General features: G+C 55.9%; 8 protein-coding genes across 8 annotated transcripts; 5 read left to right on the forward strand and 3 right to left on the reverse strand.

Moving 5' to 3' along the window:
- Positions 1-215: 215 nt before the first annotated feature.
- Positions 216-5752, forward strand: SODALDRAFT_300242 (hypothetical protein). Its single transcript, XM_028608881.1, has 4 exons — positions 216-632; positions 700-1305; positions 1367-1603; positions 1663-5752. The coding sequence occupies exons 1-4, from the start codon at positions 443-445 to the stop codon at positions 5652-5654; spliced, it is 5025 nt and encodes a 1674-aa protein (XP_028463768.1). The 5' UTR covers positions 216-442; the 3' UTR covers positions 5655-5752.
- An 861-nt stretch (positions 5753-6613) lies between these two features.
- SODALDRAFT_362820 (hypothetical protein) lies at positions 6614-7240 on the reverse strand (the record flags this gene model as incomplete). Its single annotated transcript, XM_028614500.1, has 2 exons — positions 6614-6804; positions 6862-7240. The coding sequence occupies 2 exons, from the start codon at positions 7238-7240 to the stop codon at positions 6614-6616; spliced, it is 570 nt and encodes a 189-aa protein (XP_028463769.1).
- A 788-nt stretch (positions 7241-8028) lies between these two features.
- On the forward strand, positions 8029-12134 carry SODALDRAFT_55296 (DNA polymerase gamma). Its single transcript, XM_028615475.1, has 2 exons — positions 8029-8434; positions 8522-12134. The coding sequence occupies exons 1-2, from the start codon at positions 8242-8244 to the stop codon at positions 11758-11760; spliced, it is 3432 nt and encodes a 1143-aa protein (XP_028463770.1). The 5' UTR covers positions 8029-8241; the 3' UTR covers positions 11761-12134.
- A 102-nt stretch (positions 12135-12236) lies between these two features.
- SODALDRAFT_328347 (hypothetical protein) lies at positions 12237-13586 on the forward strand. Its single transcript, XM_028610662.1, has one exon. It carries the CDS (start codon positions 12585-12587, stop codon positions 13167-13169), a length of 585 nt encoding a protein of 194 aa, XP_028463771.1. The 5' UTR covers positions 12237-12584; the 3' UTR covers positions 13170-13586.
- Positions 13587-14446: 860 nt separating this feature from the next.
- SODALDRAFT_362822 (hypothetical protein) lies at positions 14447-15292 on the forward strand (the record flags this gene model as incomplete). Its single annotated transcript, XM_028614501.1, has 5 exons — positions 14447-14536; positions 14664-14679; positions 14817-14888; positions 14968-15151; positions 15232-15292. 5 exons carry the CDS (start codon positions 14447-14449, stop codon positions 15290-15292), a joined length of 423 nt encoding a protein of 140 aa, XP_028463772.1.
- SODALDRAFT_55342 (hypothetical protein) lies at positions 15273-18238 on the forward strand. The gene is made up of 4 exons (XM_028615476.1): positions 15273-15839; positions 16158-17144; positions 17290-17570; positions 17650-18238. Exons 1-4 carry the CDS (start codon positions 15600-15602, stop codon positions 18191-18193), a joined length of 2052 nt encoding a protein of 683 aa, XP_028463773.1. The 5' UTR covers positions 15273-15599; the 3' UTR covers positions 18194-18238.
- Positions 18196-18799, reverse strand: SODALDRAFT_55400 (hypothetical protein). Its single transcript, XM_028615477.1, has one exon. It carries the CDS (start codon positions 18605-18607, stop codon positions 18284-18286), a length of 324 nt encoding a protein of 107 aa, XP_028463774.1. The 5' UTR covers positions 18608-18799; the 3' UTR covers positions 18196-18283.
- On the reverse strand, positions 18551-22290 carry SODALDRAFT_352820 (hypothetical protein). The gene is made up of 2 exons (XM_028613611.1): positions 21673-22290; positions 18551-21573 (listed from the first exon to the last, which is right to left on the reverse strand). The coding sequence occupies exons 1-2, from the start codon at positions 21821-21823 to the stop codon at positions 18992-18994; spliced, it is 2733 nt and encodes a 910-aa protein (XP_028463775.1). The 5' UTR covers positions 21824-22290; the 3' UTR covers positions 18551-18991.
- Between the last annotated feature and the right edge of the window lie 386 nt (positions 22291-22676).

A 22676-nucleotide genomic window follows, 5' to 3' on the forward strand; every position in this document is an offset into this window, starting at 1 on the left:
AGTCCAAGGCAGAAACCTCCACCGCCTTCCTTTGTAAGTAAGCGGTAGGCTCAGGAGATGCGCCATTGGAAGCGGCCGGAACATCTGTCTACCCGGGGGAGGATACCCGTGCCCCTGTAAGGTTCTGCGAAGTACCAGGGCATGGTATCCATACTTTAGTACCTATCTCAAGGTACCTGAGGTACGAACAGCTCCCAGCCCAGTCTAGTAAGGTACGGACAATCAAGCTCCAAATTAGGTACAGATACTAGCAAGATCTGGAATTCTACCACCCGTCGCGTCCAAAATCTCGATACCTATCCGCACTTTAACCAGAACGACATCACTCCGTAGACGACAAACCGACGACCAGTACCTGCAGGCCCTCAATCGTCGTGGGCTTCACACTAGCTCATGCAGTCCATACCAATTCCCACCACGCCATAGCGTTCCGTTCGCCATCATGGCCGAGGTCACCACCTTGGATGCACTACAATCTTTCCATCGCGACCTTGTCGCGATCCGTGAGGGCCGTCCAGAGAATGTGGAATCCTTCGACAATCCTTTGGTGCAAAGGGTTTTCAAGCGCGAGCTAGACCGGCTATGGCAACGTCCGGCCAGGGAGGAAAAAAGTCGCCAGCACCTCAAGTCAGGTAGGAGACGCTGCTTGAACCTAATCATGATGCTGCTCAGACAACTGATGCCAGGCCGATACGATAGGCAAGATTACGGTTGACGGGGACGAGTACTCGGTCAACGACGAGTTTCAGCAGATTGCTCTCAATCTGGCGGACGAGACGGAAATAAACGAGATCGAGGCTTCCCGATATGTTCTGGAGTCTGAGGAGGACACCGCGATCCTTGGCCGGCCCCTACTCGAATGCGCCATCATCCGATTTCACCAGCAGCGGAAATATGTTCTCGACAGCTTGCGGTTGCTTTTCGAGATTGATGGCTTCGATGCGGAAGAGGCGGACGAAAATGTCGTCAACGTTATCCAGGCTTATATCGCTGAGAACGTCATGAAACGGTCAGGCCAAAACACACTCATCTCCAGATGCATGTCCGCCATGCAGGACGTGCGATCCTGGCTAGCTAGGATAGGCGACAAGATGACCGCCGCTGCTGTGTTGATGAGCGGATCAGGAGGGAATATGCCTGACGGCCTAGAGACGCTCGAGTTCTCCAGAGTGAGCCTCATTCAGCAGCACGAACTCCTTTCCATCGTCTTGAGCAATGCCATTGAACAGAAGGACGGCCACGCATCGGATTTCCAGAATCTCCTCCAACTTCTCAGGAGGACGGAGAAATATGACATCCTGCTCGGTAAGCTATCATATGACAAACTTGTTAGAAAACAAAAACGTGTAGACTAACTCCTGCGAAGCTCACTTGTACCCGGTGCTTGGCAGTTATATCGCCACATTCGGCTCGACTGAAGGCGCTGGAGACCTGGCTGTTGCCCGAGAGCTCGATGATTTTATCTGTCGCCCAAAGGACGACACTCCCTGGCCGCTGACCAACCTCCAAGCCGCCGTGAGGACATGGTGGCTTGCCGAGTATAGCGGTTGGTATCTTGACGATGCGCTCCTTGGTAGCCTTCAGGGGGTGGATCTCGATGCAGGTGAGATGACCTACCATCACGACATGACCAACCCGAGACTGACACTAACGCCTCACCAGAGGATCGGCAGCGGTCAAAGACATTCTTTGATGCTTTGAAAGATGGGGCATTCGACTTCATGCTCTCGATCGTGGCCGATGTGAACATTTCTGAACGTCAGGATCCTTCGAGAGCAGCTCTCTTCAGATGGCTTGTCCGAAAGACGCCACCTCTAGCTCAGGAATCGGCGCCCTTCTCCGACTCGTTCAAGCGATGTTTGGCAATCCGGATGGAAGTGTTTGTCGATGCCTTCATATCCAACCTCCCCGATGTTCTGCGGAGGCTCCGTATCGAGGAGGATGAGCAGCGGCAGCTGAGCCAGGCTTACGAACAAGATGCGGATCTCGAGCGTTTCTTGCTTATTATTGCTTTCGCTTATGAGGACCGTCCGGATGCCGCGACAAATTTCTGGTCTGATCCGGATAGCAATCTGGCGGGCTTCATGCATTGGGCTTCCCGACGAGCTTCCACGCCCCTGGTTACCGCGTTTTGCAACATGCTACAGTCCATCTCCGGGAACGACACCTGTGCCACAGCTGCGCATGACTTTTTGCTTGATGAAGGCCATCATGCGTCTGGGAAGATGAGGAGATCACTCTCTCTGACCTGGCACCAAATATTCAAGGAGCTCAGCTTTTTCGCGAATAAGACTCGCGACATGCCTCCAGCAGCCCAGACAACTTTGTATCGGTCAGGAAGGCCAATTGCCGACCAGGCCGAAGCTGAACCAGAGTCCGAGATGATGCTGCAAGCCTATCTCGGCCTCATCGCAAAGCTCTCGTCGCAGAGCGAGACGGCCAGGCAGCTGCTACTCAAGGAGCCTAACTATAACCTTGTGGAGGTGTGCTTTCAACTGGCTAGCAGTCCGATACTGCCTCATATACGTGGCAGCGTGTTCACGACTCTGCGAGGCCTGTTGACTCACAAGTCGCAAGAGGAAGGCCAGATTATGTGGACTTGCCTCGAAAACTGGATGAGCGGTGGATACGTTGTCTTCCCAGCCGGCCACCACCGGCCACCCCTGAACGCCCCCGAAGACATTCAGCAAAAGATTGGGGACGAACTCTGCTCAACGCCAGAAGAGGGCATCGCCTTCATTCAATTCCTGATGGCGCTGGTGACACCATCAGAAGAAAGCAGCCACCTGAACGATTCGTTGCCGTTCCCCGAGACCCTGGGCAGTGCCTTCAGGATGCCAGGTATCGAGCTGTACGTCGACTTGGTGCTGGGCACCTTGTCTTCTGCCAAAGTCAACGAGGCCACCGATGTCCACCAAGCGCGATTGCTCCGACTCAGCTGCCTCGAGTTCGCCTTGGTTTGCCTCACGACCTTCAACGAAGACCTGATCATCCTGGCCAACGAGACGAACATTCAGCTGGATGCAGCCATTGGGGCGACGGATCTTGCGACCTACGTGCGGCTCCACCCTTTCGCCCGGGTCATGGAGTGGATGTTCAACGACAAGACGATTGCTGCTCTTTTCAAAATCATACATGTCGAGCCAACGGAAGTTGGCAGTGCTCCTCCCGATTCGCCCGTCATCCTCGGCATTTTGCGTGCTGTGGAAGTCGTCCTCAAAGTGCTGGACCTTCAGCCGACCTACCTTGATCTTGTGCGGCCCCTCGTCAAACTCCAGTCGAGCCATCGTCGGCCGCCAGTAGCTAACGCTGCCTACGCGTCATTCGAGGATGGTCTCGCCGGTCATCTGAGCCTGGTGGTTGATATTGGTAATTACTGCGGTATAGGTCACCCCGACCTCGCTCTGGCCTGTCTTAAATTACTGGAGAGGATGTCGAGCGCCCCGAAAATCACCTCTGCGTGGACTCTCACCTCGGGCCGACAGACGCAACGGAACAGAGCCATCATTGCCATGGAGGCGAACGGGGACGACGAGGCGATAGCGCGTTCGCTCACCTCGGAACTTACAGCGCCTTTCGATTTCGGCCGCGAAGCGGACTCTCCGAACTACATGATCAAGGTCTACATCCTAGACTTCTTGTTCAGTTGCCTGGCGGCGATGCCGAACCGGCCCACCATCGCGCATCTCCTTTTGGGATTTCAGTGCGGCGTGGAGAATCTGAACGTCGACCCCAACGGAGCGTTCGCTAACAGGACATCCCTGTTCCACAGCCTCTTACGACTATTGCTGGAGACGCCCGCCGGAGACGCTCAGGGAATGCGGCAATGGCTTATCACACTCAAGTTCAAGTCTATGCGCATCTTGCGAGTACTCTGGAGCTCTCCCTTGACGGCGCCATTTGCCATCGACGAGTTGCGGGATAACGAGGTGCTATTTCACCTGTTGCTACGCGACGTTGTCATCCAGCCGGCGCTCCCCTGGGAGGGGGAGGACATCAACCAGCCGCAGTTCCCTCTGACTGGGGGCGCCGCGACACTTATTGACTTCCTCGCCCTTCGGGGCATGGCCCTGGAGTACATCGCCATGGAGCTCTGCAGCATATCACAAAGCCGACTCCCCTCGGTCAAACGCCGCATCTTCGAAGCCCTCAATGGCCGCCTCGTAGGCGACAACAACGAGCCGATCGTGATACCGACTGTCTTCGACCTTTATGACTTTCTGCTTCCTGATGGTTTGTGGGAGAATCCGGAGCCGCGGTTACAATTTTACACAGGGCTCGACTTGAGCATCTGCATTGAGATGGACGTTGATGGCGTTCAAATCTTCAACGTAGAGCGTGCTAAGGAAATCCTTCTGCTCAAGCGCAGCGAAAAACGGCACGACGGTGTTGTCCTCACGGCACAGGATTTCTCCGCCATTGAGCAAGAAGAGGCTATGATCCTCGAGCACCTCATTTCAAGCAATCGCCAAAACCAGATAGCGTCCCGCAGCCTTCGGGTCCTCAAAGCATGGACCAGCCTGCTGCTAGTCATGGTGGAATCGAACGACTTCAAGGGCACCACCCGGACATCTTTCCTGCTGCAGACCTTGCAGGCAATTTTACCCGCACTGGAACTCTATGCTTGCGACAGGCCTGCAGAAGCCGCGGAACTGGCCGGTCTCGGCAGGGTTCTTCTTTTCAAACTCGATCTCGCCTCCAAACCATCTTCTTCTCTGGACAAAGAGAGCCAGAGCATTGGTAGTCTTGTTAGCGAGAAGCTCTATCAGCTCTTCCAGATATCCCTCCAGGCGATCGGTAAGGGGACGGCGACACGGCCAGAATCGCGCGCAATCTACTACGCCATCTGCTACCGCTACCTGACGGGCATGGTTGACGACGGGCCGCTGATGTCTGCCCGGCCGAAAACGCTGAGCGCAATACAGACATACGGGGAACGTCTCATCGATGCCATCTGCGAGGACGCACTGCGCGGAGAGGTAGAGAGTCGAACGGCGGCTCTGATCCTCTTCAATGCCCTCATCACCTTCAGCCGGCAGGAGAAGAGTCCACGCTTGTTGGAGATGATTTCGGAGGGCAATTTCGTGGGTGTTCTGGTCGATTCGCTCCGCGACATTCTTCGCGAGTGGTCCGAGATTATTCAGTCGGGCGACGAGGCCGGGGAGACTTTGATGGCCGCCAAGCTCGCTCTGCTTCTGCAGCTCGCGCAAACTCGTACCGGCGCCACGGCCATCCTGCATGCGAACCTCCTACGCCACGTCGAGATGTCGGGTCTTTTCTCGGCCGATCCCGAACTGCAGGCCGATCCCGCCAAGCCTCACGCTCTCGCGAAACACTACGAGCTCTTGGCCAAGATGGCCCACATCATTGCTGCCGCCATCGTCTGTCGCGGGGCCAGCTACACCGGCCAAGGGCAGAAGTTCTTGACCGATCACCGCATGCTAGTGGCGCATACGCTGAAGAGGAGCGCTGGTATCGGGGCGGTAGAAGCAGGCGGCGGCGGCGGCGGCAACAGTCATCGCGCCGGCGCCCAAAGTGGCGCATTGGAGCATTGGGTGGAGGAATTAGCGGAGGGATTTATGCTGCTCATCACCGCAACTGGTTTCTTGGAGGTGAGTGTTTCGTTCGGACCCGAGATACAAAAGAGCCCATGACGATTGCTAACACTGGATGCACAGCACGAAAACGCCCTCATTCCAAACACGACTCAGAACGGTAGAACGACGGTGTTCCACTAAGTCAAACAAGCAAGCAATTCAGACTGTTCAAGTGGCGCTCGACCGCACTAGGCACAGAGATGCAGGAGAGCGGCAACGGGTTAGACAAGGCGGAAGGATGGTATCAAAAGCATTAGGAACCCCTTTGCGTGAATATGCGTGTAGGCTTGTCGTCAGCATCGTCAGCGGCCTTGTCGGAGTGCGTAAAAGCCGGCGTTCTGGGTACCCATGTAAATGTATATACAGGTGGATGGGTGGGCTAAAAGTAATATACTATGCTATGCCATGCCTTAAGCAGGCGGCAAGCGATCCTACTTCATAAACATTGCTCATACATTCGGCATGCCTGCCTGTGTTAGGTAGGATACAAAATGGCCACGCCGATCGCAGTGTCAAATTGCTCTTCGGCATGTTGCCTCCCTCTTGCTGGCAAGAGAGAGGTATGAATAACGCTCCTCCCGACACCTTCTCGCATACAAGTATCCCGGAAACCCCCTTGTGTTATCCAGATGCGTTCATCTTCGGCACTGTCCCTATTCCTATTCGCCTTGGTAAAACTCAAAGGCCGCGACCCTCATCTTATAAAGCCAGGCCAAGGGGTATCATGATCAGAACGCCAACCTCCCTTCCGCGCGCGTACCCCGGGTTTATTCCTGGTCCAATGTACCCGTCCTCCCTCATCTTCGTCTGTCCTTGGCAGCGGGCCGCGCCATGCGCGAGAGTCATTGGTTGATCACCTCGGGGTGGAATTTATTCTTGCGTGCAGCTGTTGCGGTTTTCGTCGTGGCGGTGGCTTTCTTCTCCTCCCCGGGTGTGTCTCTTTCCAGTCGTATGTCTCTGGCAGAGCCCACCATGAGTTCAGAGGGCGCCAACCCAATGGAGTATCTCCTTGACTCTCAACGCGACGGCTGCTTGGCCAGCTTCCGAGCCGTCATGCACTTGAGCTCTAAGTGCCAGAACCCTTTGGTCTTGGAGTTGTAGGCGCTGCGATCCTTTTGGTCGATTTTCTGGCGGCAGATGGGGCATTTCTTGTTCGTCGCTTCCATATCAAGGGCGGACTGCAGACATTCGGAACAAAACATGTGGCCTGTGAAAGTCATGTCAGCGTTTGAAACGAGGACAAGGAACGCGGGCGATCACATACCACAGTGTGTAACGACCAAGCCTGTGCCAGAGTCCATACAGATCGCACATTGAAACTTGCTGAGCTTGATGCGTTTGTCCTCTTTGGGCACCCGCTGCGACTCGGGGATTTCGTCTAAGCTGGCCAAATCTATGACATCCTCGTCATCCTCTTGGTCCTGCTTCTTCTTCGCTTTGCGGTCTCCGAAAATATCGTCGTCGTCGTCGTCGTCGTCGTCAAAGACGGCCTGGTAGCGAGAGTTCTGGCGGTTTCCTGAAGTGGCGGGGTTGCTCCTCGAAGACGCTTGCGAGGCGCGACGCCGCTTGGGTGCTTGAGATGGTGCCGCTGCTTCGGTAGGGTTTTCGGTCGAGGGGGCAGGGCGCTTCCTTGTGGGCGGCATGTTGTCGGTAGTGAGGGGCAGAGGATGCTGGAGAAGAAGTGTCTTGGGACCAGAGGGGCGGATGGAGGGCTAGGCAGCTGATAGAAGACGAAGCTTCAAAGAGAAAGACGTAGGAGGGCCCAGGAATACCGAGGACAACCAAACAAAGGAGATGGGTATTCAGGTAGCTTGTGCTTGGGTTTCCTTCTTGAAGGTCCTCGCCCAGGTCTTGGTGGCCTTGTACGACCACATTGATTTAAGTCGGTGAAGCTCCACGTGAGACAAATCCTGCCAATTCTCGCCTCCAGTGCGGAGGAGGATGGTATGAAAGTGAAAAGCTCGTTGTGAAGGTTATGTTTATCGCATGTTGACGTAGTCGTCCCAAATGTATACGAAGTACCTTAGATATCGGCGTGGTGAGTTGTGGATCTGATTGTGGCTGACGTAGTGGGTTAGATCCTTGTTTTGTGGCTAGTGTCTTCCAGCTGCGGCTGAAGCTACCTAGTACCTTCGTCAAAGACGAAGAGGGGGTGGCAAAGGCTGACATGTACGGATATAAGGGGGATTGGCGGTCTCCCGGGCCGTCAACAGCCACAGAGATTGGCGAACGAAGCACAAAGGAGTGGTGCCTATCCATCTGCCCTTGGATTGGACTTGAATCCCTTACAAGGGAAGATGTCGTATATTATAATATAATATTATAATTCTTCTAAAGCACCAACAGTGCACCAATGATCGCGAATAAAATTGGCATCCTGTGCTGCGATTGGGGCTACAGACTCGAAAGGCACGAGGCAGACGCGTTATCACGTGATTATTTAATTTATTTAATTTACTTTAGACCAGAGTTAATAGGTACTTCGCCAGAGACATCAGACAAGGTGACGCAGACGCAGTTTGACGGTCGCAGGGTAGACTTCATGCACTCACTTCACACTCCACGACCCAGTGTTTCAACTTCGCCTCTGGGACTACAGTAACAAACACCATTTCAAAATGAATCTCAGCAGACGGTAACAAAAATGCGACAGATTGTACATGGGCACTTCTGGAGGGGCCCAACAGCAACCTGCGGCCGATTGGTGAAATCTCATCAAGTGCGCCCCCATATTGGCGTGATACGATGGCAACCCTCCGTCGCCCTCAGCACCGACACAGCTAAGATCGAATCTTCTTCGCCAGACCAGGTACAGGGACACGGGAAGAGTCTAGCGAGTAAGGGAATTTGCGGCTTCCATTTCCATTCGCATGTCTGCAGTCCGTTGATCCCTCTTGAGCTAACAGAACGGTTCTGCAACCCAGTCCCGTCGCAACCACGTTTTAACGAGATCGGCGTTCAGCAACTCAGTTCCCACATCCATGGCCAAATATTTCCCAACGGGAATTCTCCCCCGCCGGCGGCTCTTGTAGAGCTCGCTAAAGATCACTTGCGCAGACATGATCTACTGGGGAAAAATACCGACAACAGCGATCCTATCGCGTTCGACCTGCCCCCACTGCACGGCCGATCTCTCGACGAACACTTTCACAAACTTGGGGTGGACTGCGCTGAGCCATACCTAACCATGGCGAAGCAATTTGTCGTTGCCAATGCGCCCCCGAAACCCCGGAAGTGGGTCCGCCGCAGCGGGTGGACCAAATACCATGCGGACGGACGTGCCGAACCTGTCGATGCGCCCGACGATACGATCCTTTGCTTCGATACTGAGGTCATGTGGAAGGAGAGCTCATTTGCCGTCATGGCCTGCGCTCAAAGCCCCACGGCCTGGTATGCCTGGTTGTCGCCGTGGCTATTAGGCGAATCCGACAACGACCGCCACCTGATCCCCCTGGGCGATCCATCCAGAGAGCGCATCATCGTGGGCCACAACATTGGATACGATAGGGCCCGTATTCTGGAGGAGTACGACGTACGCCAAACGCGGAATGCTTACCTGGATACCATGTCCTTGCACGTCGCCGTCAACGGCATGTGCTCCCAGCAGCGGCCGACTTGGATGAGGCACAAGAAGAACCGGGAGCTCCGGGAACGCATTGCCACTCAGTCAGAGGACGTACAACTGGCCGAGCTTCTGAGGAATAGTGCGCTACGTCAAGAAGAGGAGGACCTGTGGGTCGAGCGCAGCTCCGTCAATTCCCTGCGGGATGTTGCCAAATTCCATCTCGACGTCGCCATCGACAAAGCGATCCGAGACGAGATGGGAACCCTAGACCGAAATGGAGTCCTCGGAAAACTGGACGAGATGTTGGACTACTGTGCTGCTGACGTCGCCATAACCCACCGAGTCTTCCAGGTCGTGTTCCCCAACTTCCTCTCCACCTGCCCTCATCCCGTGAGCTTTGCCGCTCTCCGACACCTCTCCTCCGTCATTCTCCCCGTGAATACGTCCTGGGACGCCTACATTGCGAACGCCGAAGCCACCTACCAGAAGCTTTCTGACGCTGTCGTGGAACGGCTGGTTGGCCTGACGGAGGAGGCGTTGAAGATCAAGGATTGTCCGGAGATCTGGGGCAACGATCCGTGGCTAAAGCAACTGGACTGGTCTGGGCAGGAGATCAGGATGGTGAAGGGAAAGAAGAAGAATGACCCTCCCCGGCCTGCTGCGAGGCAGAAAAAGCCCGGTATGCCCCAGTGGTACAAGGATCTGTTTCCGAAGAATGACGCACCCATCAACATCAGCGTCAGGACGCGGATCGCTCCGTTGCTTCTCAAGCTTTCCTGGGACGGGCGTCCCCTTTTCTGGTCGGATACATATGGCTGGACCTTTCGGGTCTCGAAATCAGAGGCTCCCAAATACCTCAGCAAGCAGATGATACGGTGCGACTTTAGCGACGAGAAAATCGATGCCCCGAGGGAAGACGTCCAGGGAGTGTACTTCAAGCTACCACATAAGGATGGTCCGACAGCGAGGTGCACCAACCCCATGGCCAAGAGCTATCTGTCATACTTCGAGAGCGGGGCGCTCTCGTCCACATACTCCTACGCTAAGGAGGCGCTGGAAATGAACGCATCCTGTTCATACTGGATCAGCGCACGAGACCGGATTATGTCTCAGATGGTTGTCTACGGCGATGATCTGGCGAACAACAAGAAGACCGGGGCAGAAATCCCAAGCGACCAGGGATTCATTCTCCCGCAGGTCATCCCGATGGGGACGATCACCAGGAGAGCCGTCGAGAACACGTGGCTCACGGCCAGCAATGCTAAGAAGAACAGGGTAGGATCGGAGTTGAAGGCCATGGTCAAGGCCCCACCGGGCTACAGCTTCGTCGGTGCCGATGTCGACTCGGAAGAGTTGTGGATCGCGAGTTTGATGGGGGACGCTACCTTCAAGCTCCACGGCGGCAATGCCATCGGCTTCATGACCCTGGAAGGCACAAAGGCGGCAGGCACCGATCTCCACTCCCGGACGGCTAGCATCCTCGGCATCACGAGGAATGATGCCAAGGTGTTCAACTACGGCCGTATTTACGGCGCGGGGTTGAAGTTCGCCGCGCAGCTCCTGCGCCAGTTCAACCCGACGCTGTCGGAGAAGGAGACGCTGGAGATCGCGTCTAGACTGTATGCCAACACGAAAGGGACCAAAACGAACAGGAAGATCTTGCACAAGCGACCCTTCTGGCGGGGCGGGACCGAGTCGTTCGTTTTCAACAAACTCGAGGAGTTTGCGGAGCAAGAGCGACCACGGACGCCCGTGCTAGGCGCGGGCATCACCGAGGCGTTAATGGGGCGCTACATCAACAAAGGCGGCTACCTCACTTCCCGCATCAACTGGGCCATTCAGTCTTCGGGCGTCGACTATCTCCATCTCCTCGTCGTGGCCATGGACTACTTGACGCGCCGTTTCAACATCGATGCTCGTGTCGCCATCACTGTCCATGACGAGATCAGATACCTGGTGAAGAACGACGACAGGTATCGTGCGGCCATGGCGCTGCAGGTCGCCAACATTTGGACGAGGGCCATGTTCGCCGAGCAGGTCGGCATCCACGACCTCCCGCAGTCGTGCGCATACTTCTCCGCCATCGACATCGACCACGTCCTGCGCAAGGAGGTGGACATGGACTGCGTCACGCCCAGTCACCCGACCTCCATCCCGCCGGGTGAAAGTATTGACATCCAGACCCTTCTGGACAAGGGGTCCGAGGCGCACCTCGACCCGAATATCGTCCCGGACCCGGCACGCGCGCCCAAGCTGGACGGTATCCCCTACACGCCGCGGACGCCCGTGATGGCTTCGCTCCAGCAAGCCGAGAAACACGACCTCGCGTTCCTCCGGGCGCAGATTGCCGAGAACGAGAAGGAACTCGGCGAGATCATGAAGGAGCAGCGGAAGACGCTCCCTGCTGCGATGACGAAGAAGACGGGCAAGGGCCGGCTGCCGTACTACTCGTACCCTTCGCTGGTCCCGACCGAGGAACCGCTGACGGTGTCGGCTGCATTGGGCAACAAGTTCATGCGATATGATGGCAAGGCCAAGTGGGATTGGAAGAGGGCGAAGAACGGCGTTGGGCGGACTGGGCCGACCTCTAGGCTATAGGCCAAGTTTCCTCTCTGGGTGGGAACATTTTTTGCTTTTGAAGCTGGAGAAGGGGAGCTGTACGGTGTATGAGTATCATTGTATGATCACGGTAACATACAGGACGGCCGGGACACCGTCTCTAGGGATTTCATTTGTTTCAATGGCTTCTTGGTGGGGGGTGTAGGCACTTCAAAACGACTGGAAAGGGGGGATGAGCGAAGGGGATGCTCGCAAGCGCAAGGCGTTGGATTCGGACGACTACCTACTTGTACAGACACCATGCTGGAGGAATATCGAACTACCTCTCCTGTACTGTTATTACACTATTGTGGACAATGCTAATTAATCTTTGAAGAAATCACTGGCCTTCTGGTTAAGATATCTATGCCTATAGTTGTTATTTCGGGATGTCAAGCATTATCAGTAATAGAGCATTCATGGCTTTTGGGCATTAGATGCACCCTACCTTGCCAACGGAGGGGCTGGTGAACCGGACACTGGAGAAGGAAAGGCCATGCATGTCAACAAGACTATCGTGACCGGACAAGTTGGCTAGGCGATGCTTTGAACGGGATATATGAGTAGAAAGGGTAGAAAGGCTTTCTCTCCACTACATTATTTCACATGCCTTCTTCACCATTTCCAGCGCTTTGTCTTTCTTTGCGTCATTCCATCCCTTTGGCTGTTACAGCTTTGTGCATGAAAACAGGCATCACCACCAGGCATCACATTAAGAATCTGGAATCCTGTGCGCAGAACCAGTCTCATATCATCACAGAGCAACAGACCTTGATCTTGACCAAGACCTTATCAACACCTTTACCCTTCTCAAAACAACACCCATGCTTGCCACCAAGCTCCTCATTCTGTTCCTCAGCCTCCTAGGTCATGGTTATGGAGCCATCATCACGGCCCGCAAGATAGATGATAGGCTGATAGGACCCATCACTATTGGGATCGTTGCCGCCGTCCTTGTCTTTGGCGTCGGTGGTCGCCTGGCCTGGAAACACCGCGAACACATCTCCGGCATCATCAGGTCAGGTCGCCGTCCCCGCAAGCGCGCTGCGTCCATGCAGGGTCTTCCTCCCACGCCCCGGACTACCACCCCTGCCTCGGACCAAAGCAGCCCGGTTGTTTCCTCGGTCATGGAGCTGACCGAATTGCCCGCTGGTGTGCGGCCTCGGCACTCTGAGGACGAGGTCGTCTCTCTTCGCGGTTTTCTCGAGGGGATCAACATGTCCTCGGGGTATAATGCTGGCAGAAACAGAAACGAGAACGAGAACGAGAATGAGAACGAGAACGAGAACCGTGGTGGCAGCGACGACAGTGACAGTGCTACCAAGGAGAAGGAAGGCAAGAAGACCATCATCCCTTTCGGTCGTTCGGACTCTGGTCCTCTGGGCCGAGTGTGGGGGGAGGGGCGTTGAAGTGGCATTATGTGGTGGTTTGGCTTATGCGAGTGAGTCCTCTTCTGCCTAAGGTATGAACCTCTCTTTCTCTTTCTCTTGGCTGTAGTGTGTACTGACGGTTTGTTGAGAGGTATTTTTCCTTTGGTCCCTTTTTGATACCTTGCCCTTCTTTTCTACCTTCCTTTGTTATCACCCTCTTAGTTGTGATTATATATTCAGAGGTCAATAAATGATAAGGGGCCCGCTGAGGAATGGCGAGTCAAGTTTACCTCGACGTATGGCTGCGTCTCTGCGACCATCGCCCGAACGCCTCTCGACATTAGACGTGTCACGGGTACAACTTACTCGAAGGCACAACGGACAACGGGAGGACCAGAACAAGCTGCCATACTTGTAGGAGCTCGGGGCGGCCGGATGCTGTTGACATTCGGACAGCTCGGAAAACAGGTCCCTATTCTCGGCCGTCATAAAAGTACCTTACCTGTCATGGCAATGGCATCTGCAAAGCCAGCAGTAGCAGAAAGCAGACAGAAGAGGAGAATGAAGAAACGGCAGCTAATGATGTGGTTCGGGGCCCTGTATGTACAACTACAACGTATACTCATACCTTACTTCGTACCACCCGCCATCTGGACCTGTCAGCCATTAATTACCGTAGGTGCTAATAAGCATGCCCTAACGAGACTCCGTCCCCACGACAAGAACTGGCGATTCGAGGCTGGATTCGGTTTGTTCCCGACCGCGATCCCGCCAGCCCGTCCCCACAGGTACTCCGTACCAACAGCGATGACGACGTATTCTTTCGAGTTCAGTACCTTACTACCTTATCAGTGCTCCGTCAGTACTCGGTACGACCAGTAGTAGGTACCTAAGCTACCTTATACCTCAGGTAGGTACGGTGCTATGTGCGGATACGTACTTTGTCAAACTACCTGGTAAGGTAAGCAAGGTACTCACCTCTTGTATGTACCTAGGGTACGAATAAAGGACATTTCCGGGCTGTTGCAAACGTTGCAAAAACAAAACGGAATTATGGAGCACGAAGTACAACGTATGGTACATACAACGTAATTAGTCTGTGTTGAGGAAGCCACGACCCCCAAAACGCACAGTCCACCGCCCTCCTTTAATTACCCGGCGGTCTCTTCTCTTCACACCATCACCATCACCATCACTGTCATCACCCTCACCCTCACATTCTTTCAACCCAAAAGAAGAAAGGAGGGGCTCGAGATCTCCGACCAAGGCTGAGCCGCAAACTAATCACGAATAGGAGGGCTTTTGTTGACCAAGAAATGTCCTTCTTGTCCGATTCTCGTTTATCGTCGTGTCACCTCAACGACGCGACCAAAGACATCGAAGAACCCAACATCTACACTAGATCCGTCTAGGGCCATCTGCGAAGTCCGTTGTCAGTGTAGGGTCCACCCTTGTTTTGTTTCATCCACCCTGTAATCAATCCGGGTTGGTTCCCCCGCCTGTTGCACATGCCGGTCCATCAACAAAACGCAGAACTGGCACAAGATTGGTCGGTTATCCTGCTATTCCGCTACGGATACTCTGCTAATGTATCCGTACGGATACTCACTCGCTTATCCGCCTCCCTCGTAACTCCATTCCTCTATCCTGTCATTTCATTGAATTCGCTTGGCTGTCATCGTTCAGCCCACGAGGACCCTGTCGCGCAGAGCAGTCCGTCCTCCAACATTGGACTCAACCCCCAAGAAGACATACGTTGTACACAGGGTAATGGGCAGGTAGGTGAAGCGTGTTGCTCCCTCAGCTTATCCATTGGAAACTGACCGACTTATGATAGCTAGGGTAACGCAGCAATCCGACGTCCCCGTCCATTTCTCATACGGCCACCCCTACTCGAATATTGCATTTCCCATTCGACTTTGCCGTCCGCCGTCCCCAGTCCAGTCCAACCAACTGCCAGTCATCCCCATCTCGAATCGAAGTCCCCATCATATCTACGAAATACGAAGTAACTCCCCCCCGTCTGTGTACCGGGGACTCGCAGGGTATTTCGCATACTCCTATCGCACAAACTAAACGGTCCACGGTCCACGGTCCACAGTTCTCTCATCCGATTCCCTATGTCTTCCTGCCTGCCGGCCGAGGGGCGGCCCGACCTGTAGTCTCCAGTTGTCCAGTTGTTCATTCTGTTTCCCCCCCTCGAGAAGGAAAGAAAGAAGAAACAAAAGGGAAAAAGGGGGGAAAAGGCACAACATTCGGACCCTCCTTGTGCTAAACCCTCTGTGCTTCTCCCAATTCCTCCCCACTCCCCCGTATCACCAAACCTCGCTCGAACAGAAGAGGAAAAATAAAAGACCGATCTAGCTTACTGTTCCCCGCGGCAACTCTCATGGTCGACAAGCCCACGACCCTGCGGATCGACCTTCTCATATTTGTTTGTCTCTCTTGGGCCCCTTGAACTGCACTGCAATGGAGTCGACTGTCTTGAACGCCGAGGTTCCACCTCCAGCCAGCAATGGCATTCCTAGGACCAATGGGTCCCCGACTAATCCCCCGACCGTGGTGCCCGACACCAACCAAGAATCAACGCCGCCCGCCGCCCAAAGTGCCCGCGACTCGTCCAGCGCGCCGTCGTCGGCGACCAGCGAAACACAATCGTCGCAACAGTCGAACCAAGCACCTTCTGTTCCGGCAGCATGTCTGGCTTGCGTACGTCTTTTTTTTTCTTTTTCTTTTTTCTTCTTCTCTCGTTGGACATGCCCGCCCGCAGTCCTTTGCTCCTCCCCCTCCCCCTCCCCCTCCCCCTCTCCCTCTCCCTCTCCCTCTCCCTCATCATGTCATGTCCCCATGCGTAGTATCGTGTCGTACTTCGTAGCTCTTCCTAAAGAGCTCGTCGGTCCCCCATGCTGGTTCGGTCCGACCCCTGATGGTCGCCGATCAATATTATCCTCTATTATGAGCCCTCTTCCCGAAACGGGGGTGGTGAAGATATGCGAAACCAGAGACTGACCGATCACGTCCCTGTAGCGCGGGAAGCACCTCAAGTGCGATGGCCAGAATCCATGCGGCCGATGCACGACATCCGATACGGAGTGCGTCTACATCGCCTCTCGGCGCGGCTACCGGGGCCCAAGGAGGGGGACCGCTGCCAATCCGAACAAGAGGGCCCGTTCGACTTCGCCCACCCCGGGCCTCCCTAACGGCGATAGCTGTCCCATGCTGCTCGGCGCAGCTGCTCCGAGCGTCATGCCGACCGCCATGCCCGCCGCCATGGCTGCTGCCTTTCATGCTGGTCCGGTCGGTCCGGTCGGTCCGGTTGGCCCGAGCCCGCCAACGATGACCTTCAACGGCGCCCATCACCTCAGCCATGTCAGTAACCTTCAGCTATACCGCCCGTACGGGAGCACGAACGGCTACCACGGCACGCAGCTGGCCCTGAACCAGCATGGCCTCATCCCCGCCCAAGTCCCCGTGCAGACCCCGGCCGAGCGCTGTATCGACTCCTTTTACCGCCACTTCCACGCCGGCCACCCTTTCGTGCTGCCCAAGGAGTGGTTCTTCCGAATCCTCGCCGACACCAATGTGGAGCCCCTCCTGGCCGCCATGCGCTGGGTAGGATCCCTCTTCATCGACATTGGCCCGGCCCGCGCCGGGTTTTACGAGGAGGTCTTGCGCTTGGTGCAAGACCCGTCCACCAAGAAGGACGGCTTTCTCGTCCAAGCCCTGATCCTCCTGATCGTCGGTACGGATGGGAACTGTCAGCAAGAGAAAGCGCGCCAGCTCCTTGCCGATGCCGAACGCATCGCCCTCGAGATCGAGCTGAATAGCCGCGCATTCGCCACCATCCATGGGCGCGGCATCCCGATCCTCGAGGAGAGCTGGCGGAGGACGTGGTGGGATCTATACATTGTAGACGGCATGGTGGCTGGCGTCCACCGCCAGACCAACTTTCTCCTCTTTGATGTTCCTGCTGATGTCGGTTTGCCATGTGAAGAGCATCAGTTTCTCTCCGGTGTAAGTTGCCTGACCCATGTAAATGAAAACAAAACAAAAAAAAAAGGAAAAGAAGAAGGAAATGGAAACAAAAAACCCCCCCAGGGGCACGGGTGTGAGACAGGACGGGCCTGGGAAGAAACCTCCAACTAACTTGGCACCAAAGACCATTCCGCAGCCCATGTATCTCGAAGATCTGGAAGACCGCGAGTTTTCCGGGGAACAGCGCGAATTCTCGTCCTTTGCGTACCGCATCGCTGCCGGTCGTAATCTAGGCAGATTCATGCGTGTGCCTCCCATCTTCGGACCCGATGACGAGAATCTGGCCCGCATCGAGGCCCTCCTGACCAACTGGCGTATGCATCTACCGGCTTCCAAGAAGGACGCCCTGAGCCAGAAGCTTCAGTCTGATGAGATGATTTTCCAGGCCAGCATGATGACGCATGCGTATGTTGAACCAATTCTTTTCTTCTTCTTCTTCCCCCCCCGGAAACCCATCATCATGCTGACCACACATCCCGTTCAGTACGTCGATAATGCTCCACCAGCCACACTCCCAGCTCGACTCATCACCAGCCCGCTCCGTTACTTCATGCGCGCCGCACCGTCCCGTACCATCTGGCGACTATTTCAACGCCCATACCAGCCACACGATTCAGTCGGCCGCGGAGATCAGCAAGATGATCACCCACCGCGTTCCCCTCCTATCCCACACCCACTTCTTCACCTGCGTCATCACCCTCTCGTCCATCGTACACCTCAGCAAATGGGCCCTCTTCTTCATCCCCCACGACGACGACGAGCTGCGCCAGCAGTTGCGCCTCAACATCGGGGCCCTAACAGAGCTCGCGGCCGTCTGGAAAGCGGCGGGGACGGCGTCGGGCCAGGTCAAGGGCGTGGCGCAGGAAATCTACCGCGCCAAGAAGGCCTCGCAGGTGAACCCGGCCTATTGGGCTGGTTACACCTCCGAGGAGGTCATGACTAGTATCGCGGCGGACGAGTCCATCATGAGCGAAATCGAGACTGGCCTCACGGGAACCATGGGCTCCATACCCCATCTCATGTCATGAAGCTTTGACGTGAACTCCCGGGTCACCAGTTCCCTGACTGCTATACCACGAAGTGGTAAAACGGACAGGGAGATATCGGCAAGTAACGAGTCACACGTCACCAGTGGGTTGGTGTATTTCCCAGCCGTGAACCATGGCCGGAAACCCAGGAAACAGGTGACTTATATCTACGATGAACATGGGATAGTATTTGCCAAAAGTCTCATCAATTGGTGATTGAAGACACCTCCTTATAGGATGGGGTAATAAGGGGGTATGAAACAACGAATAATATAAACAAACCGAGACCAAGTCCAAAATGGACGGAACGGCTTCAAAACAGACTTCAAACGGAAACGCCAGGCATCTGGAAAAACAGGGCATCATCAATAAGAGAACGGGTCTCAAATTTAATTTCACAATATACGCAGTCATGATAGGACCATCTATATACGCATTGGTTTCTTCTCGTCAAGTAGACATTCACTATTCATCCTCCCACGACGGTGAAGTGATGGCAAAGGGGGCAAAGATGGATAGGTAGGTAGGTAGGTAGGTAGCGAGGAATAACGTGAACCGGATACAAAATCCGACGGAGCAAAAAATCCCACCCTGGCGCCAACGCCTTGATTGTTCTCATCATCCATGACATGAATAATTACATGACAGAAACCTCCCTCTCCCCCTTTTCAGGTCTTCTTCGCACAGTCTTCTTCACAGTTCCTGTCAATAACTCCACGACCCCCCTCCAAGGGCTCACTCACTCCCGCCACCGCGGCCGCTCGTCGTGAGCCCGCGTCGCCCGGGTCGGGTCGCCTCCTAGTCAAACATGTCGGGTCCCACCGCGGTAGGCCGGCTCGTGCTCCGCCTCCTCTCCAACCTCCGCCTGCGCCGGTTATCCGCCGCCGCCGACGGGGCGCGCTTGGCCTCCCCAGACGCCGTGGGTGGTCTTGCTGCTCCGCCGGACGACGGGCTCATGCCGCTCCAGGTCCCATGGCTTCCGGGGCTGTCGAGGTTGAACGGCGGTGGTGGTTCGGGGCCGCCGACTGGCGTTTGCGGCGGTGGCTGGCCCGAGTAGTAGGCCGAGTCTTTTTGCTGGCCGCCGCCGGCTGCCGCGGAGGGGTCGGGTGGTGGTGGGAGTGGGCCCGAACCGGCCGTCAGGGGTGGAAGGACTGAATGGACCGAGGGGGGTGCTGAGGGCGCGGCGGGGACGTAAGGGGCGGCACCGGGGGGCGGTTCGGCCCTGGGCCTCTGGCTTCCATCGCGGCGGTATCGTCGCCCGGTCAGCGTGTCGATGCTGGACAGACTGCTCGTGGAGCCGTTTCGTCTCCTGCCGCGCTGCGTCCTCTCAGTGGCCGCTTCCTCGTCTGTTAGCCTCCGCAGTGTCATGTTCCGGTCCTTGTCGTCGTGGACCTTGACCTTGACGCTCATGGACCTGCCGGGTGAGTAGCCGCTTCGTTGCGCGTCGGCCTTGCGCCGGTCCTCTTCCTCTGCGGCAAGCAATGAGGCGCTGGCCGCGGCAGCCGCTGCGGCGCGTTCTGCGGTGCGTCGCCTGCGGGATGATTGGCGTCGCTGTGCGTATCCGCTGGGGGACAAGTAGGATTCGCCTTCCGAGTCTCGGTGTGGGGGTGCGCCGCGTGAGCCGGAAGGCACGGCGGGTATTTCGACTGGCCCGGCAGGATAGTATCCAGGGCCCGAAGCACCTGTCCTCCTCATGTATGAGCCGGGTGCTGGTGGTGGGCCAGGCGGTGGGCCAGGCGGTAGGGCTCCCGCCGCCAGGGGAGGCATGGGAGGCCCGCTACTGTATCCCGAAGCGGCCGGCCGAGGCTCGAACTGGGACGATGTCTCCGTCATGCCTGTGACTGTGGTTCCGAGGGTGGAGGGGCCGAGTGTCGAAGGTCCGAGAGTGGACGGTGGGGGTCGCGCTGAAGGCCTCCTCCGAGAGTGCCTGGGAACCCGTGATGGGGAAGAGTAGCCGTCACCGGTGAATCTCGATCCCATAACGCCGGTTCGTTGGTCCTCTTCATCTCGCATCCGCCGTTCACCAGCCCGATCGTTCTTGCGATCCGACCATTTCTTAGCCAACCAGCCGAGGCCCAGGCCGGCCAGAACACCTTGAGCCGCACCTCCCCGGCCACTACGCTGGGTATCGTCCTGACGCCTCGACGGGCTCACGTAAGAGGAGTAGTCCGATTCTACCATGTCATATCCGGATTGGGATCTTGCATGCGACCGCAGTGGTGTCACTGGCCCGCGGGCGCGACGTTCATCCGCAGCACTGGGGGCGCCGGTCATGGGCGGCGCATTGCCGGGAGGCGGCAGGCCGGGGCCTCTCCCAGGATCATGACGAGTGGTCACCGTGTAGTCGCTGTACTCGCTCGGTTCTGGGCCGAATCTGCCAACCCTGTCCCGGCGGGGGGTCTCGGTCGAAACGGCAGAGTACTCGTCGTTGTAGCCCCTCTTGTCCCGCCGGCGGTTCATCATGGAATGCATGAGCTTCCCAGCACCGAGGGCAGCGCCGACGCCAAGAAGACCTTTCATGATGGGGCCCCGTTTATCGTTGTCTCCATCTCGGCGGGAGTCCACCTCGGTGTACTTGTCGTTGTCGACGTAGCTTTCCGACCCTCGTCTGGACGGAATGACCTCGGGACCACGACTATAGCCCGGTGACCGGGACCTAGACCGGGACCGTCCGGGACTCTCATCTCGTTCTTTCTTGTTGTTGCGATGGCGCATGAATGCCCAGAGGGCTCCGCCGGCGGCCAAGGGTCCAAGCCATTTCGCCGCGCCGGAGCGTTCCTTCTCACGTTCGGTTACTTCGGTGCGGTGCTCGGACGGGGCCCCATAGGCATCAGTGTGGGCCCCGCGCCCTCGGCGGTCGAGTCGTCTATCATCGCTTGCTCGGTAGTCGAGGATGAAGTACAGCAACAGGAGGAGGGCCATCCAGACGGCGAAGAGAATGAAAAGGTACCGTGGAGAGCCGTACAAGGTCAATCCGAGGGGCACCTGGACGATGCCGAGGAGGGCGATGAGACGACCGCTCCATTGGTGGATGGTACGGCGGAGGGAGCGACCATACTTCCTAGGGACAAGACAACCCCCAAGAAGCTGGAGGAGGAACATGACATATAGGGCGAGCCCAATGGCGTGGTGAGGGTTGGTCCAGCTTCGACGCGGGCCGACGGCGAACCAGCCCAGAGCGAAGACGACGGTGAGGAGAAGCACGGTTGTGGTCTGCATCATGGAATGGACCTTGACAGCCCAGCCAGGCCTGCCTGTGTAGAATCGGGCGATCAAGACGGCAGTGGGGACGAAGAAGAGGAAGATCATGGCGGCGAGAATGCCATGGCCGAGGATGAGGGTGTGGTATTGTGCCACCGTAGAGAAACGATTTCCCATTCCTGTCGGGAGCAGGCGCTCATCTCGTCAGCCACGTCTATCCACCATTACAAATTGAACTGTCGGTCTTTTCGGGAAGGGGAAGAGAGACACTTTCATACCATTATATCGCATGGTCTCGAAGTTCAAGCCAGCGAGATTGGGCAGCAGGAATGTGTTTTTCTCAAAGTCCCAGGTGCCATCACCAACTGTCATGGTATCTGAGTCATAGTATGCGCCGCCTGGGGCGGAGAAGGCGTCTGCCGGCGCCATGACGGCGACGACAAATGAAGGTAGTCGACTTCAGTGCCGGCGTCTTTTTGTCGTCGAGGAGGAGGAGGAGGAGGAGGAGGAGAGGTTCGAAGAAACGAAGAGACCAAGGAATGCTGGAATGGCCGGATCTTCGTCTTGGGTTCAGATGGATCGGCTTTGGTTGACTAGTTGACAACAGATGGTACGTGACGAGTCGATCAATGCCAGGTATCCGTATAATCGTATCGTAAGATGATGGTGGTGATGGTGATGGTGGATCGAAAGATGGATCGAGCTCTCTGCAGAATCATGAATCGTTTATGAATCTCTGTCGAAGTTTATCATGATGGATGGTGCATGTGGATATCTTGATTATCCTTCCATTAGGGAAAAAAGAAGAAAACTCCGAGCTCTGAGTGTAGGTAGTAGCCAAGAGCCAGCTTGCAGGGTCTCGCAGACCGTCCCCAAAAGTCTAGCTCTCTGACTTGGGAGAGACAGACAGGTCAGAATCGTTGTTGGGTCCAAGGGTCCCGCCTGTTTCGTTGTGGTTGCGCGGGGTGACGGGACGGGCTGACGGGCTGACTGACATAAGCAGTCAGGAAGGTATCTAGGTAAGGTACCTCGGAAACTCTTATCGTCCATTGCACCAGACTGAGGTGCTTTTATCGATAAGCCTTATCGCCGATGAGCACCTAAGGTACCTATGGTCCGTACACTCGAGGACGTTTCTTCCCAGACGATCGGATCTACACGTATGCCTCCTGACAGCACACAATAAACACCGTGGTGCAACTGAGACTATCTCAAGTCCATCGCCTCACTTCTCGTTGCAGGAAGAGAAAAAGAAAACCAATAGTCTTGACATACACAACTA

This window comes from Sodiomyces alkalinus, assembly GCF_003711515.1.
Source record: "Sodiomyces alkalinus F11 unplaced genomic scaffold SODALscaffold_10, whole genome shotgun sequence".
Taxonomy (NCBI): Eukaryota; Fungi; Ascomycota; class Sordariomycetes; order Glomerellales; family Plectosphaerellaceae; genus Sodiomyces; species Sodiomyces alkalinus.

What these genes read in the sequence shown, in the direction of transcription:
- SODALDRAFT_55296 (XM_028615475.1), top strand. Translation starts at nt 8,242, where the DNA reads ATGCGACAGATTGTACATGGGCACTTCTGGAGGGGCCCAACAGCAACC. An exon ending in ACACGGGAAGAGTCTAGCGA is followed by an intron (nt 8,435 to 8,521) that starts GTAAGGGAATTT and finishes TCTGCAACCCAG; the next exon opens with TCCCGTCGCAACCACGTTTT.
- SODALDRAFT_55342 (XM_028615476.1), top strand. Translation starts at nt 15,600, where the DNA reads ATGGAGTCGACTGTCTTGAACGCCGAGGTTCCACCTCCAGCCAGCAAT. An exon ending in CGGCAGCATGTCTGGCTTGC is followed by an intron (nt 15,840 to 16,157) that starts GTACGTCTTTTT and finishes ACGTCCCTGTAG; the next exon opens with CGCGGGAAGCACCTCAAGTG. An exon ending in AGCATCAGTTTCTCTCCGGT is followed by an intron (nt 17,145 to 17,289) that starts GTAAGTTGCCTG and finishes TTGGCACCAAAG; the next exon opens with ACCATTCCGCAGCCCATGTA.
- SODALDRAFT_55400 (XM_028615477.1), bottom strand. Translation starts at nt 18,607, where the DNA reads ATGACTGCGTATATTGTGAAATTAAATTTGAGACCCGTTCTCTTATTG.
- SODALDRAFT_300242 (XM_028608881.1), top strand. Translation starts at nt 443, where the DNA reads ATGGCCGAGGTCACCACCTTGGATGCACTACAATCTTTCCATCGCGAC. An exon ending in TCGCCAGCACCTCAAGTCAG is followed by an intron (nt 633 to 699) that starts GTAGGAGACGCT and finishes CCGATACGATAG; the next exon opens with GCAAGATTACGGTTGACGGG. An exon ending in GGGGGTGGATCTCGATGCAG is followed by an intron (nt 1,604 to 1,662) that starts GTGAGATGACCT and finishes ACGCCTCACCAG; the next exon opens with AGGATCGGCAGCGGTCAAAG.
- SODALDRAFT_328347 (XM_028610662.1), top strand. Translation starts at nt 12,585, where the DNA reads ATGCTTGCCACCAAGCTCCTCATTCTGTTCCTCAGCCTCCTAGGTCAT.
- SODALDRAFT_352820 (XM_028613611.1), bottom strand. Translation starts at nt 21,823, where the DNA reads ATGGCGCCGGCAGACGCCTTCTCCGCCCCAGGCGGCGCATACTATGAC. An exon ending in CGAGACCATGCGATATAATG is followed by an intron (nt 21,574 to 21,672) that starts GTATGAAAGTGT and finishes TGCTCCCGACAG; the next exon opens with GAATGGGAAATCGTTTCTCT.